The 25,928-nt window shown below is 33.2% G+C and overlaps 2 protein-coding genes across 2 annotated transcripts; one reads left to right on the forward strand and one right to left on the reverse strand.

Annotated features, from left to right (window-relative positions):
* The first annotated feature begins 9,997 nt into the window (after positions 1-9,997).
* LOC142622905 (protein root UVB sensitive 6) lies at positions 9,998-17,450 on the forward strand. Its single transcript, XM_075796467.1, has 13 exons — positions 9,998-10,598; positions 11,060-11,158; positions 11,281-11,394; positions 11,990-12,061; positions 12,288-12,398; positions 12,481-12,600; positions 14,720-14,821; positions 14,927-14,999; positions 15,181-15,264; positions 15,361-15,425; positions 15,553-15,654; positions 15,756-15,941; positions 16,875-17,450. The coding sequence occupies exons 1-13, from the start codon at positions 10,206-10,208 to the stop codon at positions 16,944-16,946; spliced, it is 1,593 nt and encodes a 530-aa protein (XP_075652582.1). The 5' UTR covers positions 9,998-10,205; the 3' UTR covers positions 16,947-17,450.
* Positions 17,451-23,329: 5,879 nt separating this feature from the next.
* On the reverse strand, positions 23,330-25,545 carry LOC142641989 (zinc-finger homeodomain protein 4-like). Its single transcript, XM_075816324.1, has 2 exons — positions 25,290-25,545; positions 23,330-24,563 (listed from the first exon to the last, which is right to left on the reverse strand). The coding sequence occupies exon 2, from the start codon at positions 24,559-24,561 to the stop codon at positions 23,701-23,703; it is 861 nt and encodes a 286-aa protein (XP_075672439.1). The 5' UTR covers positions 24,562-24,563; positions 25,290-25,545; the 3' UTR covers positions 23,330-23,700.
* Positions 25,546-25,928: the final 383 nt, after the last annotated feature.

A 25,928-nucleotide genomic window follows, 5' to 3' on the forward strand; every position in this document is an offset into this window, starting at 1 on the left:
ATCATTCACAATTACTTGTTCAAGCATTGATAACTTTTTTTTAGAAGGAAGATAATTCATTAGAAAATTAGACCTGAAGGTCAGACTGAACAAAAGAAGAGATGTCAAGAGGAACAGACTCCATCCAAACCTCTAAAGGAAAAGATAATCTAGCTCTCTGAGCTAAGGCATGCACTGCAACATTGCCCTGCCTGCCAATATGAGAGAAAGAACAACTCTAGAAAGTGTTTAAATGAGACACAATGTCTTTTAAGATGTGTCCTCCCTAGTAGTGTGACACATCCCTGTCTTGTAACAACTTAATAACAATAGTGGAGCCCTCCTCAAAAACTGAATTTTGGAAACTTGCTTCACACTAGAAAAAAGAACTGCACAACGAGAAGCCAATATCTCCACCAACTCCGCTGAAGAAGGTTTCACGATTTTTTCTGAAAGGGCAACCATAACCTCTCCCTCAGAATTACGGATCATAACAAATTTCACATTGACTAATACCATAAATTGTTATTAATAGATAATAAAATGGAATTAGTGCTAGGCTTACATGAGAATCAATAATAGGGAAAGGCTCACCTCTAGTTAAAACTCTCTTGTTTCCTCCCATTCTTAAATAGATGGGTGACATACAGAGGGGAAAAAAATCAATGGTTAGAAAATAAGCCACTTGTGTTTTCAAAAAATAGAAGGGATCTGTGATAGGTTCTCCCATCGTCAAATTTGGAGCCACTAGCAAATGATGGGAGAACTTGTCACAAAGGTGGTGCACATGTAGCGCACGACGCATGGATCAATAGTCTAAAAACAAGCTATGCATGATGGCACATGAGACAGAAGATAGAGACCAGATTCCTAGGTTTTGCATATCGAAGGCTGGCAACAAGATTTGTGGTGTTGGTTTTACAAAGGGAGTGACGAAAACTTAGATCTAAAGGGACACTCAAATTGTTCAGTGATTTTGTACCTGCGATGCAACAACTATAACTTTTGATGGTGGCGGGTAGAGGTGGTGAAGGCGTCTTGGGTTTATCAGTGATTTTTTTAGGTCGAGTTTAGGCTGCAAACTTAGTGTTTTTTTTTATGAGGTTGATGAGGAAAAATGTAAGGAGGAGAAGAGCAACCTTTTGAGCTTTATGATAAAGTAAAAAGGTAATCGATAGATTTTATTTTTCCTCTAAGTCACTTGTTTGTATAAAAATTTGAGAAAACATAAGATTTGTAAACTAGAGGTGAACTTCTCCTTCAATAATAACCTAACAACTCAATAGTAATTGTATAATTTGTTATGAAAAATGTCAAGACTCAACAAATAAAAGGTTTTAATTTATTGATATAAGAATTAGATGCATATTATCACCCCAAAAAAAAAAGGCAAATTTTAAATTTGATATCGTCACCACTTGTTTGTATCTATGATCTACTTTCACATGTCCACATATTTAGTATAGGTTGGGTTGTTTTCATCGGATTGGATTTGATGCACTCTCTTGAGGGCTGAGGTTGACAGAAAAATTTTATTTTATATTTTTTTCTTTTTAACACAGCTGTAGTCGGTTAAAACACGAATAGCAATTGGGAATACATTCCTTTCCTAAATCACTCAACAACCTCAGTGCCAGCATTGACAAATGGTAACAATTTCTTTATTAAAAGAAAGCCCTGATTAGTCGTAAAGTTGGGTTGTCTTGTGTTGCAAGAAGTTCCAACGTCCAACTCATCTTGGCAAACAGAAATCTAGCAATGTTGGATGCGATCATATCCATGTTTCCTTTAGTATAATTAGTGCGCTAAAAGCAGGTATTACATCATAATTCTTTCATTAATTTAACAATTTGAAACCTTTTTAGTACATAAATTATAACAAGTAGTAATTACATACACGAAATCTAATATTACTAAAAAAATTATAACAAGTAGTAAATACAATTTGAAACCTATTTAGTACATAAACTAACAAGTACTAAAAAAATGTCTTACCAGTCATCTCTCAATATAAAGCTGGAGAGCCTACAATAGTCCTTCTAAATTGACTTTTGTATTCAAACCTCATTTCCTTTCCACATAAAATTAAACCATTATGATGTCTCTTGCCGGTAGGAATGTAAATTTTTTGTCTCATTTTTTGTGTTCCACTTTATATTTCACCAATCACAACTTATCAAATATACATTTGACTTTTCTTATAAAATAACCAAAGTTTAAAATAAATAAACAAACAAACACATGACATACCATGATTAGTAAAACATAAAAACTAAGACAAAGGATTAGTATTCTCTTGCAAACAAATCCACACACACACACACACACACACACACAAAAAAAAAAAAAAAGGCTGCTTAGTTGGAAACAAGCCTTGCGAATTTGCATTATCTTGCAGTAAGTTTTGGAGCGATATTGAAAAATAACAAATTGAGCCCAATCGACCCGTGTTCTAATGCAGATAACTAGGCCCACTACTCACTTATATGAGGCTAGCTAGTGGCACAAAAATAGAAAATATCCAAAAAAAAATACACCAATTTGCATTTTGCAACATTTCAATTAGAAATTTTATTTAAGTGATGGGAAAAAATAGAACGAAGATAACTTTGATGCTATTCAGAAGATAAGAGAAGTGAGAGAGGTGCTACATCAATTTGTTCATAGGCTTGCCACTGTACGTTATACTAGAATTTGACCTTAAAATGACACTCTTTAATAAGGCACCTGCAGGCAAAATAAATAACTAATCATATGTCTCATAAACTTTTTCTTTTTATAGAAATCAATTTGCACATGATTTAATGTTATACATGTTAAAATCAATTTAACAAAAATAAATGTAAAAGTAAAATTATTTCTTAAATTTTTTTTTCTATTAATAGAATATAAATCACCACCCTTCAATGGCAGCTCCAGAATTTTTGTTTGGAGGGTTAGAAAGAAAATGAATCTTTGGTAAAAGATGAATTTTGCAATTTATGTAGTTTTCTTATTACAAATTTGTCCCTAGTACATACTAATAAGAGAATAAAAGATGAGAAGTGTTACATCCACAATATTTACAATACTTTCACTACAAATCTTGGGTGATAAATATTATTTGTTCTAATTTAAACTTACTTCTGAAATTACTTTTTTACCCATCTATAATAGCTAGTAACAATATGTCACTTAGAATTTGTTGTGAAAATATTGTGGACATAACATTTCTCGTAAAAGATAAATCATAAGTTTAGTTGACATTTTGTTTCTTAATACAATCGATATACTAATTATTGTTTATTTTAAATTTGTTAAGATCTAAATGAGCTTTTTCTGAGGTTTAAGATGAAAAAATTTCTACTTTTGTTGTTGGATTTACTATTTTTTTCCCCAAATTTTAAATAAAATCAGTTTGTTGTTGGGCATTTTTCTGTGTTTAAAAGGACTAATAAGATATTGTTAAAATGATCAAATTCAAACTTTTTAGAGAATAAGGGAGAAAACTTGTGAATCCCACCAAAATCTCTCCCATTTTTCACCCTCAGCCAAACAACCACAAAATACCATTTTCTCCCCGCTCTTCTTTCATTTATTTTCCATTCTCCCTATAATCACTCCTACGAAACGAAGGCTTATGGAGAACACAATAGTTGATTGGATTTTATAGGCAATTGTCAGCCACAATTACAGAATTACTAGTGTTCATTCATTCACATGGGCAGTAAGGTCCTTTTCTTCTTCTTTTTTCTATTTTTAATGGCAGTAAGTTAGTCATAACATCTCTAATGCTTGGATTTTCTTTTGGAAAGCAAATGATGTGGAAAATACTTGTTTTTTTTAAAGCATTTGATTTGAAGTTTCTTGTCTTCCCTGGTTTGTCACTCATTTGATCCGGAATTATTAGGTTTTTACTGGGATGTCCTAAAATGATTTACTCTTTGAAAAGCCAGTAAATAAAATTTCTTACTATATCATTTACTCTAATTAAAAAGATGATTCATTTTTTCACTAAAGTTTTTTTTTTTTTTTAGAATGACTAAAGTTTAAATTAAATAGTGTAATTTTGAACTATTTTTTTATGTACTAAAAAACAATATGTTAAATGAAGCTTTATGTGAGACACAGGCATTATTCAAGAACTTGCTTTTTGGTGCCAACACCAGCTTTTAAATTAAAATTTTGCTTCTGTTCCTCTCCATCAAATTGAAACTCTTTTGGTGGGTTCAAAAGTGGCTCAATCAATTGGGCTGGGGACTGCCATTGGATTTGGATGATGTCTGACCTGACGCTCCATGGGCTTGTAAACCAAAATCCAACTCTGAATATTTAAACTATAGAAATAAAATAATGACTCAACATGATTGTTATTATCTCATGTCTTTTGGAATGTTGGAAACTTGGGATTGTATTTAACTTCTTCTTTTTTTTTTTTTTTGTGGTATGGCTGATAGTGATGTCATATTCAAACGTGTGTGGTGCAATAATCAAGATTAAGTTGTAAAATTACAAAGCTATAGAAGAATACGTGACTTTATTATCTGAATGTGATACTATCTTCAGACTTTGCCAAAATTTTTGCTACTAAACTATCATGTTGAATACTTGAATTACTTTAGCCCTTTTTTATGACTTCCCCCTTTTTTTTCTAATCTATTTAAAACGTACCGATATTATTTCTATATCCATGTGGCTTGTAAAATTATTGATAAACATGTATAGTAAGAATCTATTAGGAAAACATCTCTTTCGTTTTCGTAGTTGGTAAAATGATCAGAAGCAAGTTGCATGTGGTTCAGAAGAGAAAAAAAAAACAATTGGGACAGAAAAATAAAGACAAAGAAATATAAAACAGAAAGTTAGGCCATCAATCATAATTCACATTTTTGTTTTTGTGATAGATATACTAGTGTGTAACTTCATGCATATGCACAAGTATATTTAAAAACAATCACAGTTATAAGTTACATATTTTTTAAACTATATATCTCTAAAATATCATTATATATATATATGATAATAATTTAGTTACCACAAAAATTAAAAATAGATGGACACAAAGCACAAAATTAGACTCTAATTAAAATCTAATTGGATTTGAACTCTTCAATTTTTATACTCAATAAATTACTTGGCATAAAAATTAAAAATTACATGGGACACATGGTGCAAAATTGAGAATCTAGTTAAAATCTAATTGAATTTTTTCCCAATTTTGGCTATTAATATACATATAGATTATGGTTCAAGTAACTCATACTAATTATAGGCTTATATATTTGTAGAACAAGCATTTTAATCTTAGGTTAGTCTATAATTAACCAGGAATTAGTCAAATATTCTCTAATATATATATATATATCCTACATTGGGTTCATTATAACACAAGTGCTTAGTATCAACTTGTAACTGTCCAAGGCTTTCAAATTGTGGTTGTAAACAATTAGGCCAACCACATAAAGTTTTGTGTATGCTTTCTTTTTCTTACTTTTGCTTATCATTCAAATATCACACATAACTTTCACATGGCTCTTCCACTCAACCCCGAAGGCCGGCTGATTGGGTTTCAAACCAAATCTCAATCCCAATAATTTGGCCCAAAAATGACCCCATCAATTGATACAGTAAGTACTTCACACACATGGTCAATATAAGTAGTATACAAATACAAGTAACTGGAAACTAGATAAATAAATGAAACATGAAACTCATGCTGCATATATGCAGTGCAGTAATGGGAAATGTCAAGAGTGAAATCATGGTATTGTAGACAGTGGTGAAGCCCAATTTGTTATCAGTAGTCATATATCGTCGGCAAAGTGCAATTAGTCAAGTCCAATAAAATCTTATCTCCTCGATCCCTAGCGAAAGCTTCCCATCAAAGTGCAGTGGTGGTCCGTACTACGTGGTCGGCATATATTCCTTTACCCTTCACCTTTTCTTATTATGGTTGGCGCTTTTTTGTTGTTGTGACATATGATAGGGTAGGTTACAAAGTTATTCATTATATAATTGGTTTTAATGTACGGTTTTTTTAATTTAATTTAAAATTTTTTAATTGAATTTGGATCTTTTTTTATATGTTAAAATTAATGTTGAGTTATTAAATTCATAATTTTTTAAATATTTAAACTTTGTGAATAATCATTAATTTATTATGGTATTAGAGTTGAAAATTTTGAATTTTATCTCTATCTCTACTTTACAGATCCGTTTGGATATAACTGAAAACTGAAAGCTGAAAACAATGTAGAAAAATAATTTTTAAATATGTAAATAGTACCGTAAAACCTACTTTTAATTAAAAAATTGCTGAAAAGTACGTGCGCGCACAGTACATGAACAGTACACGCACAGTGCACGTACAGTGACTTGTCCCCTAAAAGCAGAAAAGGGCAGCAGGGGAAAAAAAAAAAAAAAAAAGGGAAAACGCCTGGACGCGTTCAGCGCTACCCAAACCAACCTTACATCTTATTTAAAATATTAAAAATACTTTAATTCTGAAGTTTTTAAGAATTGGTAATTTATCATTATAAAAGCTAATTCAAAATATAATTTTTAATCATTCACAATTATTTGTTCAATCATTGATAACTAATTCTAAAGTTTCTACATACACATAATAATTCACAACAAATTCCGCATCAACTAATACCATAAATTGTTATTATTAGATAATAAAATGGATTTAGTGCTAGTCTTACAAGAGAATCAATAATAGGGAGAGGCTCACCTCTAGTTTAGAACTCTCGTATTTCCTCCCATTCTTAAATAGATGGGTGACATATAGGAAAAAAAAATAAAAATAAATAAATGGTTAGAAAATAAGCCATGTGTGCTTTCAAAAAATAGAAAGGATCTATGATAGGTTCTCCCATCGTTTTGGAGCCACCAGTCAATGATGGGAGAACTTGTCATAGAGGCGACGCATGTGTAGCGTGCAGCGCATGGACCTATAGTCTAAAAAACAAGCTACGCGTTATGGCACGTGAGACGGGAGATAGAGAATGGATTCATGGGTTTTGCATATCAAAGGCCGGCAAAAAGATCTGTGCTATTAGTTTTACAAAAGGAGTGGCGCAAACTCAGATCTGAAGGGAGGCTTGGGTTGCTCAATGGTTTTGTACCTACAATGCAACGACTATAGCTTTTGATGGTGGCGAGGCAATGGTGAAGTTGATGTAGGCATTTTGGTTTTATCAGTGATTTTTTAAGATCAAGGTTAGGCTGCAAACTTAGTGATTTTTTGATGAGGTTGATGAGGAAAAATGTAAGGAGGAGAAGAGCAACATTTTGTGCTTTATGATAAAGTAAAAAGGTAATCAATGAATTTTATTTTTTCCCCAAATCACTAGTTTGTTTAAAATTTTGAGAAAACATCAGATTTCTAAATTGAAAGTGAACTTCTCCTTCAATAATAAAATTTGTTAGGAAAAATGTCAAGACTCAACAAATAAAAGGTTTTAATTTATTGATATAACAATTAGGTGCATAATATTATTACAAAGAAAAGGCAAGTTATAAATTTGATATCATCACCACTTGTTTGTATCTATGATCTGCTTTTTTTTTTTTTTTTTTTTTTTTAGAATAAACGGCAGATATGATCTGCCTTGTTAGTTTCACGTGCCCACTTATATATATTCCATGTGTGTACAAGTACAAAGTCCATGACCCACCCCACCACCCGTAAATTGAACAGCAAATGCTTTTATTATCTCTCTTCACAACTGTCAACTGTGTGGCTTCAGAGAACCAGGGAGCCATCTGGAAGTCATACACTGTACTCACTCTCTGCACTTACCACCGCAGAGCTTGAGAAATAGATAATAGAAATATCTAGTCGGTCCAGTGCGTGGGCCCCACCAGGCCATTTCCATTAGTCTAAACTAAGTCAACGTCCTAGATCCGCACCTTCAATCTCGCCTACTACGACAAACAGATCCGCAGCTTCTTTTTCTTTTTTTTTTTAACAACATCAAATTTAATACAAAAATTTAGACACCGAAAATTACATAAAATTTTTCATATATATATATATATATATATATATATATATATATTATTTTGGCGAAACTACACTATTTGGCCCCTAAAGCTTACCTGCGTACGCATTACTTTTAAGTTTGAAGCGAGACAATTACCCCTTAAGTTTTAAAACTGAGTTGTATTGGCTTTTTTACTAATCGTTGTTAACGATTATTCTTACGCTAACTAATAATGACTTGACATTTTTTTAATGATGTGGCATGTTTTAATTAAAAATTAAAAAAAATAGTTTGCACGATAGATGAAATTGAAAAATCATATTTGAATATTTGGCACAACTCATGCCTCCAACTCTAAAGGACAAGATTAAAAAACTTAAGGATGAGTTTGCCTAGGGCGCCTCTGCAGCTCCTAATTATGAAACCTTGAAGTCTAGACTCGACATGTTGATGGAATTATTAAAAATCAAGATTGATTCTGCAAATAAAAAAAAGTATGCCAGATTAAAGCAGCAAGTCAATAAAAAGTTTGTCGAAATCATGAATCGGCCCTATATGAAAGAAAAAAACAAGGCACTGGAGGATGAAATTGAAAGTTTTGGGGTGACTGCGGGTCAGGATTTGGACCCTGAGCTAAAGGAGAAAATTGTGCAGAGGAAGCAAGAGATAGAGTTGGAAATGGTTGATGCTATAAAAGCCCTGGGTTTGGATGTTGCGGCTGTGAGGCCAAAAGCAAAGGAGATTAGTGAACAGATTCTAATACAAAAGCTGACATTGTTGTTGATGATGTGTAACCAGGTCATCAAGCATCCAAAGGTCCCTAAAAAATTCATTATGATTTTTCAATTTCATCTCACGTGGAAACTAATTTTTTTAATTTTTAATTAAAAACATGCCACATCATTAAAAAAAATGTCAAGTCATTATTCTGTTAGCCAGGTAAGTAACACCGTTAACAGCAGTTAGTAAAAGGACCAATACAACTCAGTTTTAAAATTTAAGGGACTAATTGTGCTCGCTTCAAATTTAAGGGACCAATTGCGCACACATGGTAAACTTCAAGGACCAATAGTGTTGTTTCGCCTATTGTTTTTGTAGTGTAGTGGATCCAACTAAATTATTTTGTGAGAGTTAAAATGAAATTTTCAATAACTCTAACAAGGCTCAATTCAATATGGATCAAAATAAAATTTTAAAAGTTCTTAACTGCTCTTTGACTTTAATTGATTAGTTTTGATTAAAAATAAAGTGGTTTAAAATGCACACATATATATATATATATATTTTTTTTTTTGAGAATTACATATTGTCAAACTGTCAAATAAATAAATAATTCTTTTTTTCAAAAAAATTAATAAATAATATAAGTTAGAAAATAAAGTTAAAATTAAAAAAAAAATTACCTACAATCTCTTGCACAAAGATTCAAATAATCATTGACTTTATTTAAATAACTCATAATTTTTTTTGTTAGATATATTGCAAGGCTGCAAGAGAGGATACGTGGAATTCAAACCACATTCATAAAACACCATAAAATATGTCATCAATATTAGACTTTCACTTTTAAAAAAAGAATATAGGACTATCACCTATTAACTCATATAATTAAAGGGTTGTTTTATAATATATAATTTTTTATCACCATAGCTATTACTAGCACTCATTTATATTTTATTATAAAATATACGTTGACTATCTTATATTAACAATTAAAATTATCTATTAAAAGAATAATTAAAATTATATAGGTATTACCATATACATAAAGTATGCATAAAAATAGTTATTTAGATAAGATGTCTTTCCCTAAATAAATTTAACAATATGACTATATTGATGCACACAACTAAATTGAATCATCCATTGAAAGGTAAAAACTAATAAAACTTGGAATTCTATTTCAAAAAATAAAAGAAAATCTAATGAGTTGGAAAGAATTGAATTCCAAATTCCAAGTATCTCTATATTGTAGTAGCAAAGTAGAATATATATATTGGTTTTGTTTTTGGTGAACCTCAATAGCTCCGTTCATAAATGTAGGCGTTTGGTTTAGGCCAACTAACAAATTTCACAATCAACAATAAAACAACAACAAATAACGCTCTTCGTTACAACCAAAGCTCTCTGTTTATTTTTCCCTGTACACTATAAATACACTCAAAACTCTCTCTCTCTCACACTCAGAAAATAGACTCATTTTGAAAAGTTTCTAACAACTTGGTTTCGTTTCGTTTCGTTTCGTTTCGTTTCACAATGGCTACTCCTCCGCCGATCAAATTGAAGCAATCCCAAACCAACGCGGCGGCGGCGGCGGCGTCGTCTTCTTCCGCTTCGCACGACACTGCGCGGCTACTGGTCCGCGAAACGCTGCGTATAAGCGCCAATCTCGCTTCTTCTTCTTCGCCTTCGATTCCGGCGGAGCCGCCGCTCTCTCTGGGCGATTCGCCGGAGAGTCGGAGTTTGAATCGGCGGAGGCTGGGGCTGGTGGAGGAAGAGTATGTGAATTCGAGCTTGAGGCTGATTTGCTGCGAGGAAATCGACGGTCGCAGGTGGAACTACGTGGCTGAAAAAGACGCGCTTTCTGGAACCTTCAAGAAGAACTCCATTCGCGCCCTCACTTTGCACTCTCCTCAAGCTCCAGTTGAGGTCAGCTAGCTCGCTCGCTCAATTTTCGCTATATTTTGAATGTGCATTTCTTCAAATTACGTTATTGGTAGAATCCATTACAGCTAGCTTAGCTCAACTGTTAAACTTTTGGTTCTGAATATAAGCTCGCTTATGAATAGTTGCTTGGTTTTCATTGTTAATTAAAATTACATGTCTTATCATCGTGTAATGGTTAAGAATGATTTCTAGATATCCACTTTAATTATGATGTTCATGTGAAGTAGCGATTTTCAGTGGAAAGAATGGATGATTGGTGTGCTATAGTTATTAAATGCACTGGAACACAGAGTTTGTTCTGTAATGTTGAATGTTGAATACTTATTGGGATTGAGAAGAAGGTAGAGGATTTGGTCATTTATATTGTTTGTTAAATAACTTGTGATGTGATGTGATGCGATGCATGTATTGGAATTTATTATTTTTCTTTGGTTTTGGTGCAGGATCTGATGTCATTTGTAAGATCTTATGTGGTTCCAGAAGGTTTCCCTGATAGCGTTATTCCTTCGTATGTTCCGTATATGACATGGAGAGCTTTGAAGGTAGTTTACCTTACTTTTTCACTCTAACATTGGAACAACGGTGGGCTTATAAGGGAATGGGGGAATTCAACACTTTTGGTACTCTTTAATGCTGTGTTAATCATTGTATTTATTCGTTGTAGCATTTCTTTGGTGGAGCAATGGGCGTTTTCACAACGCAAACGCTTTTGAATTCAGTTGGAGTCTCTAGAAACCGAGCAACTCCTGGAGCTGTTGCTATTAACTGGATTCTCAAGGTGAACACGATTTTGACACATTTCGCAAGATAGTATACATTTTTCTAAATGAATAAAGCTTCAAGTTTTCTTGTGTACTGTTTTAGCAAGATATTATGCATGACCCATATTGAAGTTCACATGTACAATATAGTTTGGTAAAGGAAAAATGGACATTATTCATCGATGGGTTTCTGTTTGTTGGAGTAGTTTCTCATTTGAGTTTTCTACTGTATATTCCCAAAAAAATTACTTGTCTACATTGAGACAACTTTTTTTATTTATTTTTAAATTCAATATCCAAGGGAGGGGGGATTTGAAATCTATATTTCTCTGTTGAAAACACCAGGAGGTGTCAATTGAGCTTCAAAGCTCTTGTCAACATAAAAATTTATTTATGCTGGAGACTACTGGTGATTTACTCTTCATGCTGACCCCCAATTGCATTTAGAATATTTCAGTGAGCAGTACAAGAAAGGGTTCTCATTTGACTGCAATTTAGTTTCCTGTCTTGCTTTATTTTATTACTTTCCAGCCCTTAATTTTGAGATTGATTGTAGTCTTATTGGAAATTCTCAAGTTGATATTCATGAAGGTAAATTTACATTATCTGTAGGATGGTGCTGGTCGTGTTGGAAAAATGCTTTTTGCCCGTCAAGGAAAGAAGTTTGATTATGACTTAAAACAGGTATAATTTAATAGCTGTTCTGTTTTTTTATATAGGTAAGAATAACTTTAATGAAAAGAGACTACTTTGGACATGAAGTAGCCTAAATAATTATAATCAGAAAAATATCTACATATGAATTGACTCTATCAAATTTTGAACAGAAGTACCATCTATTTCAATTTGGCAGTCCAATTTTCAACCTGACTGTTTTAATACCATGTATCTCCAAAATTATGTTTTACAGCTACGATTTACGGGTGATCTCCTTTTGGAGTTGGGTGCTGCTGTGGAGTTGGCAACTGCAGCTGTGCCACACCTTTTTCTTCCTTTGGCTTGTGCTGCTAACGTTGTAAAGGTTTGATAGCTTTTTCATAACGCAAATATGACATGGTCATGTCAGTTGTGTGCTCTCATATTCTTTACTCTTTCCTTTGTAGAATGTGGCTGCTGTAACATCAACATCAACTCGTACACCAATTTACAAAGCCTTTGCCAAAGGAGAAAACATAGGGGATGTAACTGCTAAAGGAGAATGTGTTGGGAATATTGCAGATCTGGTATGCTTATCAAACTTCTCTTTCTATTTTTGCAGGATGATATCTATATAAGTAGGAATGCAAGGTAGGTCTATCAAATGAAATATATTGTGACATGGGTTTGTGGGCCCATATACTGTTTTGACCCCATTACATCTAACATAAGAACTCTCTAAAATAGGTCTGAGCTTGTAATATAGGCTGCTCTTTCTTTCTCACCAACTTTGTTTTTTTCCCACCTATATGGTCTTTTCCTTATTGTAGCATTTAATCATTTGCAGCCATAACCTCATGATCAATTCATGTGTCAAATTATCAAATAGGAGTTTTAGTATTAAATGATTATGCAGAACAAACTAAAAATTTTGTTTGGATTGCCTTTTAATAGAAAGGAGCTTGGATTTCGTGTGTCATCTAACGGGTTCAAGAGGGGGAAATTGAGTCTGAATTTCAGTTTAATGCCATGGTATATATTTACTATGGATTAGGTTCATATTACTCTTGACGTAACTCTTAGTTATGTTAATATGTTATACCACTTAAGAACTTTGAAGACTTATAACTCTTTTGTATCTTGATTAGCTAGTCTAAGTTGGATCAAGTCTTTTTTTCTTTTTTTTTGTGATCTAGGTTATGTAGCTTTTGGTCCAGTTATTTTTAAGTTTTACAATGTAGAACTGAGGTAAGGCTATAGCAGAAACAAATGAGTCTTATTTTAAGTTTTGTGGTTCTTTTTTTATGTTTTATTCTTTTCTTACTTAGTTTAACTGTTATTTTTCTTTCTTGTTTGGGAATCCTAATCTTTGTTTTACAATGATTAGGAATGTTTTATATATAAAGGCTTTTGTGTAAGCTTTAAAGATTCGGAGTATAACTAAATAAAATTCTAGCAGCTTTTCTTAAAGCATTGTGGGTAGGAATTGTCTAGGTTTTATCTTTCCTCTTCTTCTTTTTTTTAATTTTTTTATTATTTTCATTTTGTCAATTCAATGTTTTAACAACAAAATGCCATTGAATTCCTTTAATATTCAATTTTTATGACCCACCCAAACCTTATGTCCTTAACCATCAAACCCTGTCAAGAATCTTTTAAGAGCTCACAAATTAACCTAATTTAGAGTTGAATTTCCTAAAAATCTTGCATCAATATGGTATTGAAGCCCATCACAGCCTCTGTCCTACATCATCCATAATTAGGTTAAATGCTCACTTTTTGCTGAACACACACACTCTAAATTTTGTATCAATCAAATGTTATCAATTGTCCAATTCATCAAGCCATGTAGTCTGTATACATTAAAATATGAATAACTATAGTTATGAACATTTTATAGATGAGGTAGTCTTGATCTTTGATCACCTTGATAGTAACTGTTGTTTCCTCATAATACTCATCCCTCAAAAATGTTATCCTAAGTGTAACTCAAACTGGACTTTGTGTGTGTGTGTGTGTGGTGTTGTTTAGAAGTACGGAATGAACAAAGCACACATTTGATCATATGCCTCAGGTATTATAGAAATTATCCTGTCCTGCAATAGATGACAACCTCTTATTTTTCAAGTTGACCAATATATGAAACTTTCCAAAAGTGGAACTTCAGTTCCCTATATTGTTCTCATCTCTCTTTTTTCCCCCCAAAAGGCAAACAAGGTTCTTATTAAAAGTCGTGTTCACCTGTAAGATAAAGTAAATGACATTTTGCCAATGAGCCCTAGCTCAAATGGAACTTCCTCCTCTCACTAGAGTGGGTACAGGGTGATTTCATTGGTTCAAAATGCACTTACCATTAAACAAGTTTTGATGGTGTTTTTTTTTTTTTTTCTTCTTCTTCTTGAAAGGACATTAAAAAGATTACTATATTTTTACCTTTTCATGAATTGTCATTCCATTTCAATATTTTCATATATTGAGGGTCAAAGGGAGTATATAATATGTACATATATGTTAGCTTTTTTATGTAAATGATATAATTTATGACTAAATGTGATGGTCAAACTGTCAATGGAAGCTGTAAAAATGGGCCCTGTATCATATGTGTGCTGCTAGTCTCTACTAATTTCTTCTCCACCATTGTGTGAACTTATTTGTGATGAAATTTTTTATTGATGTTGATGTAAGTGAAACTTTTCTCTTGTGAAGCTGGGAACTGGGATGAGCATAATGATCTCAAAAAGAAATCCATCCTTGGTTACTACATTTGCCTTACTTTCGTGTGGATATGTCTTCAGCTCTTACCAAGAGGTTAGATTGGTTATAAGTATACAATGTTTGTTAGAGCTTCTTCACGTCCCTTTTGTTTGTGGATGTTGAATTAGTCAGTCTAATTGCACTTATATTTTCCTTCAGGTTAAGTCTGTAGTGTTGCACACATTGAACCGGGCAAGATTCACTGTGGCAGTAGATTCATTCCTTAAGACAGGTTCCTAACTCACCATAAGTGGTCTACTTTAGAGGCAGAATTTTTCCTCTATTTTCTTTTTAACCATATCTTATCTTCTTTTCATGGTTTCCTAAAAGAAGCAGACTAGTTCCCTCTATAAGCACGAGAAGTGTATTTTATAATGTGTAATGGCCTAATCATGCTTTCTTTCTATTTGTAGGACGAGTCCCCTCATTGCAGGAAGGGAACTTGAACGAAAAAATATTAAGTTTTCCATGGTTGAAAGATAAGCCTGTTGTTCTTGGTATGTGAGGGGAATTGTATTGCAAGATTTCCCATTTGATTTTGGCCCCCTTATTTCTGGGAGTTCAATCTGAAGTTTTTTACTACTTTTTGGCAGGACCAAGATTTAAGGATGCTTTCCAAGACCCAGGTGTATATCTTGCTGTAGAGCCTCTCTTTGAGGTAATTTCCTTTTTGGGAAGAAACAAATTTCAAGGAAATTGCTCTTATGGATTCAGTAGTTTCTTTTTCTGGATTAGCTCTTTGTCTCTCTTATATGTATTCATTATGTCCTCTTGATTGGTGACAGAAAGAGAGATATATTGTGACATATAATCCATCAAAAGGTAAAGTATATGCATTGCTCAAAGATCAGGCAAAGTCAGATGACATTCTAAAAGCGGCATTCCATGTGAGATGTCTCACTCATCTTTGTCTGTACTTGTTGTACTAATCATGAGTTTTTTTCCTCGTATGATTTGTGTTTAAGATATGGTTAACCTTGTATAACAGGCTCACGTGCTTCTGCATTTTGTACAATCATCAAATGAGAGTCGATCTAGTGCTCAGAAGCAGAGGGATTATAATAACTATTCCGATATTGTGTTGACAACTACTGATCTTGAGGCTCATATATCAGAGTCATGTAAGATGGTCTCAAAATCATATGGGATTTTCAAGAGCAAAGCTGCAGATCAGGTAGGTGGAAATCAACTGCCTTTTCTTTTTTTTTTCTTTTTTCTTTTTTTGAAGTGTGTGTGTGTGTGTGTGTGTGTGTGTCAATGTTCAATAGTGTTAGATTTGAGCTTTGTTTATGCATCCTTTTGGCTTATGCTTGAGGTGCTTTCAAAGTGGTTGGCTTACCAGTTACAAGAGATTTAGATGAGTGAGAAATTTACTGGAGTTAAATAGGCCTCGTCCTAGCCATTGCCTACTTAGATGCGCTATTATGATTAAAAAAAAAAAAGATGGGCACTTATTGAAATGAATGAAGGGGCTAGACTCTCAGCACTGAATTATCTACACTCTTAATCACCCTTCCATCCTGGAGGAGCTTACACTCAATCACTCGCTCAGGAATTACCATGAAGCCTTGATAATGTATAACAGCCACTTGAGCGTTCTCATTTTAGTTCAGTGCTGCTATTTACTTGTTGATCTGTAGCATTTTGCTCTTGCTATGAAAATTTGTGCTATAAAGTACAAACTACACTTTGAAACAACATAGTGGCAGACCTTTTTGTGTTTTTGGCCCAAAAAATTTGCAAAAGCTTTTCCTGTGTTGGTGATATTTTGTATGAGGTACAGTGGTTGTGGTTGCAAGCAAAATTCTGAACAAAAGAAAGGTGCCAGAGCCTCCTACAGACTATTGGATGCTATTTCAGTAATTATCTTGCAAGTTCTCTAAAATCACCTGAAGCCAGCTTTGAATTCTTAATTTTGGAAGGCAAAGATCTTGACAGGAATTAAGCAGTAATTAGAATAAAGTCTACTGTCATATGGTTATTTGTATTTAGACTTGCATTTAATTCACCAACCCAAATGTATTTGTTGTGATAATTCACTGATTATGGGATATGATACACCTTCTAAAATACAAATTTTCTGTTTTGGCTTTTCCCTTTTTGTTAGGGGTGGAAGATGTCAGAGTCACTTCTTAATCCTGGCCGAGCTCGGCTATGTGCAAGTGACAAATCGGGATGACATTCATCTGTATGCAAACTGGGCTTTGACTTATAAGGTGCTCGACAACGCCAAGTGCTTGTACTGCCTGTGACACTTAAATAGTTCCGCAGACGGAAGAGGTCTGTGTGACAAAAAAGAGCTAGCACTAGACCAATGGGACCATGGGAACCATGGACTTATGAAGATGGTCAGTCTGTGTTACAGTGCAAAAATACTTTGCAGATTGCACCCTCTCTGCATTATGAAACACACTTGAAGATGGTGTGGTACAGTCTTGAGTTATAAGGGATGTGTTGTTACGCATGAAGTTGCATACTATAGTTGCACATAGATTTGGTTTTTTTTTTTTTTCCCTCTCTCTTATCGGCCCGGTTTTGGTTTATGTTGTGGGGTTTTTTTTTTTTTTTTTCATTTTTGTTGTATTCTTGTGTCGTGATGTTTATGTTTATAGAATACCTCGAGTTTTTTGTGTCACATCCAGTGCACAAAGCTCTCATTTCTATGCGGTTGAATTTTTCCTGTCAATCAATAAATTTTGATTTGCTAATATTGCACAGGATTATTGAGAAAATGTTAAATCTCGGTTTAGAGCATAGAGGTTGAAAAGAAATGTTGGTGGGGACATACTGAATCTCTTTTGCTTGTAAAACTAAAATAGCTCAAAAATTTGAACTCATGTCAGCATGCTCGATTCATGCACACAGTGGCTCTATGCAAAGGCACCAGGCTAGAGACATAGGGCATCACTGCTTTATTGACCTAAGTCACATCTACTTTGAGTTGTCTTGTAAAAGGGGAGTACCAATACCATATAATGATGTCTAAATTTATGTACGTAATGTACAATCAAGATAAATTTGCCCCCTATTTTGTCTGGTCTTGCTCAATACTGAGTTATAACTGAGACCCACCCATTGCACACACAGTGTGCGCCACTACGTTGTAGTGGTTCTTATAACAGAAAGCATAAATTCTTTGTTGTTGTTCAAACTTCAAACTATCTTATTATGATCTTATGTCTGCAATGAAAGATGCACTTGAATTTCAAGTTTTGAATTGCTATCATTTCTCTATTATTATTTTTCTTATTATGGATTTTGATAGAAAAATGTGCCAATAGGGTTTATCGATGAATTATTACTACCAATATGCAAAAAGCCATGAGTAAAAAAAGTCTCATCAGTTACTTTCTGTTGGATGTGTATGGAGGACCTCTAGCTCTAGTTAATCGATTTGAATGGGCAGAGTGGCAGCACGCAGCAACCTAAAGCTGCTTTATTCTCTTCTCCCCTTTTAACAATGTTGCTACAATTAGCTGATGGTTGTTTAAACAGACTCGTCTCTATGCAAGCACTAAGGAGTACTGTTTAATGTTCTCGAACAATAATAGGTAACAAACTTGTGAAAACTATTTTCTTTTATTAATTTTCGTATCAATTGTCTAAGAGGTTTTTGACTCAATATTATTGTCTTCATTCAAATTTGTAATATCTATAACATCACTTATTTCTCATGTTTTGTATTGGTGACGGATTAAAACATGAAAGATTACAATTTTTGTTTTTATTTTCGTTAACAAAAATTTCCAAAACTCTTTTAAGCACCTAATAACTCATGCAGTTGTGTATAGTCCCCTATCCGCATGCACTAAGTAATTATAAGGAGAAATCCTTAGGATCGACTCTACGATAAGGGTTAAAAGTTTTAAGCTCAAAATTTCATGAATCTTATGATACCTTAGGAGCCACTAGGCTAACCCCTTAGGTCTAAAGAGTATATATAATTCCATCCCCCCCCCCCCAACACACGCATGTCTTACTTGCTCCATCTCATTGTATTTGCCTATTATTCATTAGGAAAAATTTAGCTATAGTTCCTTTGTAACACTTTGTACACCTTGACTATGGAGTTAGGCCTACGTCCAAGAGGAAAGTTCTTGACAACTACACCTTGACTATTCAACTTATTTTATTATTATGAACCTAATGTAAGGTTTATATACTAGAGATTAAACAACCCTAAGCTAACCCTAGATTAGTTTTCTTGTTTTACAAGTACATGAGTCTACAATTGGTATGGGCCTCTTGGCCATGATATCTCTAACACTTTGTACCCTAATTGAAATCAACAAATATGGTTGTATTGACCAATGCAATGAAAAAAATGCTATCTTTTGCAGGGACAATCAAATTAAATCATGTAATTTATTGGACAATGCAAGTACATGGTTGAATTTAATTGAGAATCTAACGTAAGAAATTATACCTAAGTTTAATCTCTACTATTTTGAGATCTCTTAAATTGTTCACTTAAAAAGAATTAAAAAATAAGATAGGGTTGAAAACTTATCTTGTTTGTTTCATGATAATTATTTTTTATCATCAGCCAAGATATTAATATATTTGTTGTTGTTGTTGTTGACAAGATTTAAACCTAGTGCTTTATTCAATAACCCATAAAAGTACTAGTTGAGCTAATTAGAACTTTTAAAATCCTCCTTATTATTATTATTATTGTTGTTGTTGTTGTTGTTATTATTTTACTAAGAATTTCAATCTATAGTATCCGCTCCTGATGATAACTTTTTATTATTCAATCAATACATCAATTTTTTTTTTTTTGTAAGCAGAGATTAAATCTCAAATCTTTTATTCATAATTCAATCATCAAATACTTTATCAATTTAACTAACTGAAACTCACTGTTATTATTATTACTTATCTTTTTTAAGAATCTGACACTTCATTCTGTATGCTATTCTTGAATTTGAATTATGAGGGTAAAGAATGTGTACTGCTGTTTCCGTTGCGAAGGTAAGATTAGATGGGATCATGGGAAGCAGGCAATTCTATGTCACTTCTTTGATAGCAACGCCGCATTAAATATTTCGTCGAGCATTTAAATATATATGATGACTCATAAATAATATCATAGATCCAATTAAATAGGCCTCATAAATGTGTGTGGTGAATTGTCATTCTTATTAAGAGGGAGAGAATGCTAGAAGAAAGTATACCCAATCAGTTTACCCAAACATAAATAATAATAAAACGAATCTTCACCATACGAAATGCTACTATTCGAGGGCCCCTCTTTGCAGGTTTTAGGGTTGTTCATCAAGTTCTCTTCTCGACCACAACTTTTGTATCATTTTTTTTTTTGGGTCAAAATTTTGACAAAACCTATTATTATTATCACACGAAACCCATTTGCTTTTTCTTCATTACTTAATCTGTGGCATTAAAATTATGACAAAGTTACGGTATAAAATTTGTCCTCATTTTTCATTCGGTTTTACTTGATTACTTTATCATGCATTTAATTAGTATTATTTATTGTCAAGGGATTCATAGTTGAATTGATACATTTACATGCACAAAATGCTGGAAGGAAGGTCTAGGAGGGAAAAGGTTCAAACTGCAGGATCAATAGTATATTGTAATTATATCTTTAAAAAAAAGTTAGCATGTTGTACAAAACATACCCCGAGTAAAACGGTATATTCTATGTTTATAATATTAATGAATTCCCTAAGGGCATTAGCTAAGATACATTTTTGTTGTATTAAATCATGTTTTTACACAATTTAAAAAAAAAATCAAATTGTACACATATTCAAAAAAGTACACACAATTACAATAAATTTATGCGTTTATCAATAAATCATTAACACATGTATTTAAGTTTTTTGAAAAGTGTGCATTACATTTTTTTTTTTAACTTATGTCCTTGGAGTATATGGATTATGTATGCATACATCTTTCAGTTGCTTTGAATTTGGTAATCAATATACATAGCCTAACAGAAACATTAGCTTAATGTCATTTTAAGAGCTTCAACCGTTTTAAAGTTTGGATAATTTTTTAGAAGTTTTTATAACATGCAAGGGCTTTGGTGGTGAGGAGAGATATATAGGTGAAGGTTTTACTTTTAGGTTGAAATTTTATCAATAGAAAGATGAAATGAAATTAAAGCATATAATAAGTACATATATGGAAAATATATGTCTTTTCGGAATACTAGCTGTAAGCATATAGAGAAGTTACAAACGACAGAGCAATAAAATATAAAATAAAAAGTTAGAAACTGATTGAATTTCTGGTTAGCTTCAGTTTGATCTGATGTGTTTTAATTCGAGGCACAACACGAGCATGTGAAGAAATGCAGAGAGATCTTACACAAGGTTCATAGAGTTAGGCAGGAATTTAATCTTTTATATTAAATGACACGTGATCTGAAACTAGCTTTGGGTTTTCATTTATTTATATATCTTGTTCACTGCATGAGGGACTGTCAAGATTTTGACTAATCCATTTTCCACGATTTGCCCATCTCTGGTTCTTCTTCTTCTTCTTCTTTTAATTTTTAGTTATTACTTATTTCCCTTTTAATTAATTGTTTTTTGTCCTTGCTGGTGGGTGAAATACTTCGAATCTATTTATTACTATTTAATATTTATGCACACATAACAACAACAAAATAGATTTTCTATTAATATTTTAAAATTTAAAATGAATCTTTTGTTAAATAAATTATCCAAAACCCTTAATATGTATATATATATTTTAAAAATTTCTTTTACTAAGTTCATGAATGTAAAAAGATAGAGTAAATGAAAAACTGAGAACATGTCAGTACAGTTGTATTTGGAGGCTGCGTCACAAGTGCATTACATTTTAATTGTTTATTATTGATATATGGAATTGCGATTTTTCATTTTTGCATGTGAACTCTCTTCACTCTTTTTTTTTTTTTTCTTTTTTTGGTAGAACTCTCTTCACTCTTCTATCCTTTGCTTCCAAAACAAAACAAAACAAAAATAATTCCTACAAAAAATAAAAAGAATGTGCATCCAAACACTAATGGGGAAGGACGTGGGGTGTAATATATATATTATTCTTGCATGATTAGCATCATGATTTGTGGATAAATACTATGGTTATGGTCCTTATGGTTTTGACAATAATAATACTTTTAACATCATGACCTATTATATCAAATAATATATTAGTCTCTAATTTCATAAATCATTGATTCAGTGACTGTAATGCCATGAACACAATGAGCTTGCAATATGCAAAACAATTAAGGAACACAGCTATAATTTTGTTGGCTAGTAGAATTAATTGATTTTGTTAATGGAGTTTGGATTTTTTTAAATATAAATTTGGTATTTAAATAACAAATAGTTTTTTTTTTTTGGTAAAATAGTAACAAAAAGTTTGCTAGTCTCTTCTTGATAATTTGGGAGAATGATAGGGAGTTTGGGAGCGAGAAGCGTGGCATGCATACACAATGACACGTATCAAACTGATGCTAATTTACCCAAAAATGCATTTAATGATGAGTTTCCTCTCTTTCACCAAAATAAATAAATAAGAAAAACAAAAACAAAAACAAAAAAAAAAAAGTGACTTCCCCATTGCAGTAGACACATCATATATGACCATCCTCCCACAAGACAAGTACACAACCTACGAATAGAATCCAAAGTTCTAGGAGAGGACGAAATCCAAGGCATGGTTTGGTTGGGGGAAGCAGGAATAGATAGAAAGGGATTTTACTATATGTACCATTGAAATTTATCTGACACATTATCTCAAAGTTACTTTTAATTTTTTAATTTATGGTAACTTTTTTTTTTTTTTTGGGCAAATAAGTTATGATTTGTGCTGCGATTAGGGATGATCACCCACCAACCACCACCACCACTACCACTATTATTGATCAAATCCGATTTAGTAACAACAGCTTCCGATATGGGTAGTCAATAACAAATATAACAAAACTAATGTTGAGGTGGCGATCAATAGATTTTGAAAATCGTTAACATAAAATCGATTATTTAATGTTCTTCAAATCAATTTTCTCTATCAACCTATAAACCAGATGTATTACTCTAATATAAAATTTGAATCACCAACCCTTAACCCTCGCTTTTCGACCCCTACAAGGCCACAACAATTTGATATATAGGAAATTGTCTACAATGGCAACAAAATTATTATTTTTTAATTAAAAAATTCCCTCTCCCAAAATTGATCATATTGATCGATTAACACCCTTTAATTGTCTCTTCATATCCAAACACAAACATGATTTATGTGACTTTAACAAACTAAGTTTTATATATATATCCTAATAACAACTAAGTTTTATGTTGATTATTGAATAATAAAAGCTTTAAGATTATCTAGTACTTAAACCTGTTTTTCTCCTTTCAAAACTTCAGAATGCAAACATTGGCTACATGATCTGCTCTTGAATTTTTTTCTTTTGAAGAAATTTTAAAGGCAAGAAAGAGTAGTACAAATTGTTTAACAATAGCATCAAAACTTTCAAGCCTTTTCAATTTCGCACACAATATAATATTAAATACAAAATCTAATAAAAAACTTACATGAAAAGAGAAAGAATATTAGTTAATTAATAAGAAGCTTTTCCTCAAATTAAATATTGATACATCGGAGTATCTCAGACTGAATGTCTCAATCCAATCCAACATGGAATGGATTAAACAAGAACATCACCCACAACTCAAACTACCAAACCCAATGCACCTAAACTACATTACATAAACACTATTATCACAGATAGTAAGTAAGAGACCCCAAAGTAAACATAACCAAAGAGAATAAAATGTTTAAAAAAAAAAGAGATATGTAGTAGTGTAGAGAAAGCTAACAAAACACATTAAGCTGACAAGTGGAGTTAAAGCACAAACTAATAAGAGAGAGTGATGGTCATGAGGATAATATATCGTTAATTACGTTTAAGCAGTGGAGGGATTCTTCTTCGCTAGATTGTGCTTGTTGTTGTGCATCCAAACCTTGAGGACTCTTCTCCTGACTCCAATCTCTTGACAGAACTGTTGCACCACTGCTTCTTCTTGCTTCTGAATCTTCCACCCAACTTTCTCAGCAAAGTTTAGCATTTTCTCCTTCTGTTCCTGAGTGAATTTTGTCCTAAACCTTTTCTTCACAAGCTGTGGAGGCCTAGCCACTACAACTCCACCGTTACCAGCACCATCTTCTTGCTCATCAGACTCAGAAGGAAGAGACCCCATGTTGTAAGACATTATCATTTGGTGTGGTGGGGGTGCTCTTGAAGATATAAAAGTACCTGTAGCTGTAGGGTAGCCTAATGCCTCAGGTGCCAATAAATTCTTGTGATGACCAAAGATGAACTTCCTCCTGTTGAGATGTGGGCTGTGGTGACAATCACATGAAGAGGGCTCACCTTCAACTTCTTTTCTGTGAAAGTTTCTGTGACAATTGCAAGCTGAGCAGGTGAGTGCTTCTATGGTACCCTCTTCACCACTGGGCATGAATTCACCACACCCATCAGTGGCATTGCCTCCCATGGAAGCTGCATGGTTCTTGAGGCATTCTCTGTACCTAACCACTTTCTTGTTGTAGGGCACATGGTCCTCTAGACTTGTGGGTAATGGGGGGCCATTGGAGGGGATTTGGGGAGCTGAAGATGGAATGATGTGGTTGTGCGGTACCGGGTCATGATGAATCATATGCCCATGCCCATGCCCATGCCCATGACCATGATGACCATGTCCAGCATATGTGCTGTTTATTGGGATTGGGATTGGGATCTCTCCCTCTTGACTTGAAAGTTCCATTCCTTGTTTTGTTTATTTTGTGGTGACCACAAGAGAATGAACAAGACAAGATATATGATTAGAAGGTCTATAAATAATTAATAATACAAAAAGTGGTTTCTTTTGCTTTCTTAACCTCCTAGGCTATTAGGAGTTTTCTTTCTTCCAATGACCACTCTTTTAAATTACAAGCAAACAGAAACTAGAACCCGTGTGTGTATCTTAGAAACCCTTAATCCTAACCCAAGAGAAAAAAAAAACGAAGGATTTGTTGTTCCAGGTAATTTAATTTCAGTTGCTTTGAAAGAGAGAAAGAGAAAGAAAGAAGGTGTTTTTATGGGGTTTGCTTGCTCTAAAGAGAGCCAGTTAGATAGCACAAGGACAATACTTTTGATCAAAAGAACAAAGCAACAAAAGAGTCTCCAACTACCTAGGCTTTGAGTATTTTTCTCTGAAGAGGTCAACTTAGAAGTGAAAAAAGAAAGAACAAACAAATTCAGTAACACTGTAGCCAAGAGCTGGCCGTAAGAAGAGACGAATTTAAGCAAACGAATTCACTTTGTTGCCTTGCAAGTTCCTATCTCTATTTCTCGGAAGTGAGAGAGGGAAAGAGGGCCAAACTCTAAACACTTAAAACATTCTTTGAGAAAGAAAATGATAGAAGAAGAAGATGACTGTATTAAGCTTAGTTCTTTCTTTCCACTAGTAATTAAAATGGAAAGAAAGGAAGGAAGAAGAAAATGGCATACCTATATCAATATATCTCTTTGATCCAAATCTTGGAGTTTAAGCACCTTCCATAGTGAAAGTCAAGGTTTTCTAATAGAGAAAGAGAAGTTTTTGGCTTAGAAGTTGGACTTAAAAGATGAGGAGGATTTGGAAAAGAGGTGAGAGAGAAGGGTTTGAGGTTTTTTTGGAGGTGGGTTTTGCTAGTGAAGCACTAAACAAAGGCTTATAGAGGTAGTGAATGAGGAGGCAAAAGAAGAGAGAGAGAGAGAAAAGAAAAGCAGATTTTTTTACAGACAAAGAGGAAAACACAGTGAGTTTAGAGAGGAAGATAAAATAAAAGGTGGGGTGCTTGCTTTGCTTGCACTATCAGGCATCAAGTTTACGCCATATGGAGAGCAGTGTGTCAGAGAGTGGAGAGGACAAAGGAAAGGAAGAAAAAGAGAGAGAAAGACAGACAGACTCTTAAAAGAATTATGGAAAAGAAATGTTCTTTAAAAGAAATTTAGTAAAATCTCCTTTCTATATATAAGTTGGACTTGAAGCCTTAAATAAATAATTACCAAAAACTTGGGTGGACATATTTGCCCATAATTAGATGACTCTCATGCCCTTATTATATCTTTGAAAGTGCATGTAAAAGGCTATAATTTGCTAAGTTA

Source organism: Castanea sativa, chromosome 1, assembly GCF_040712315.1.
Source record: "Castanea sativa cultivar Marrone di Chiusa Pesio chromosome 1, ASM4071231v1".
NCBI classification, from domain to species: domain Eukaryota; kingdom Viridiplantae; phylum Streptophyta; class Magnoliopsida; order Fagales; family Fagaceae; genus Castanea; species Castanea sativa.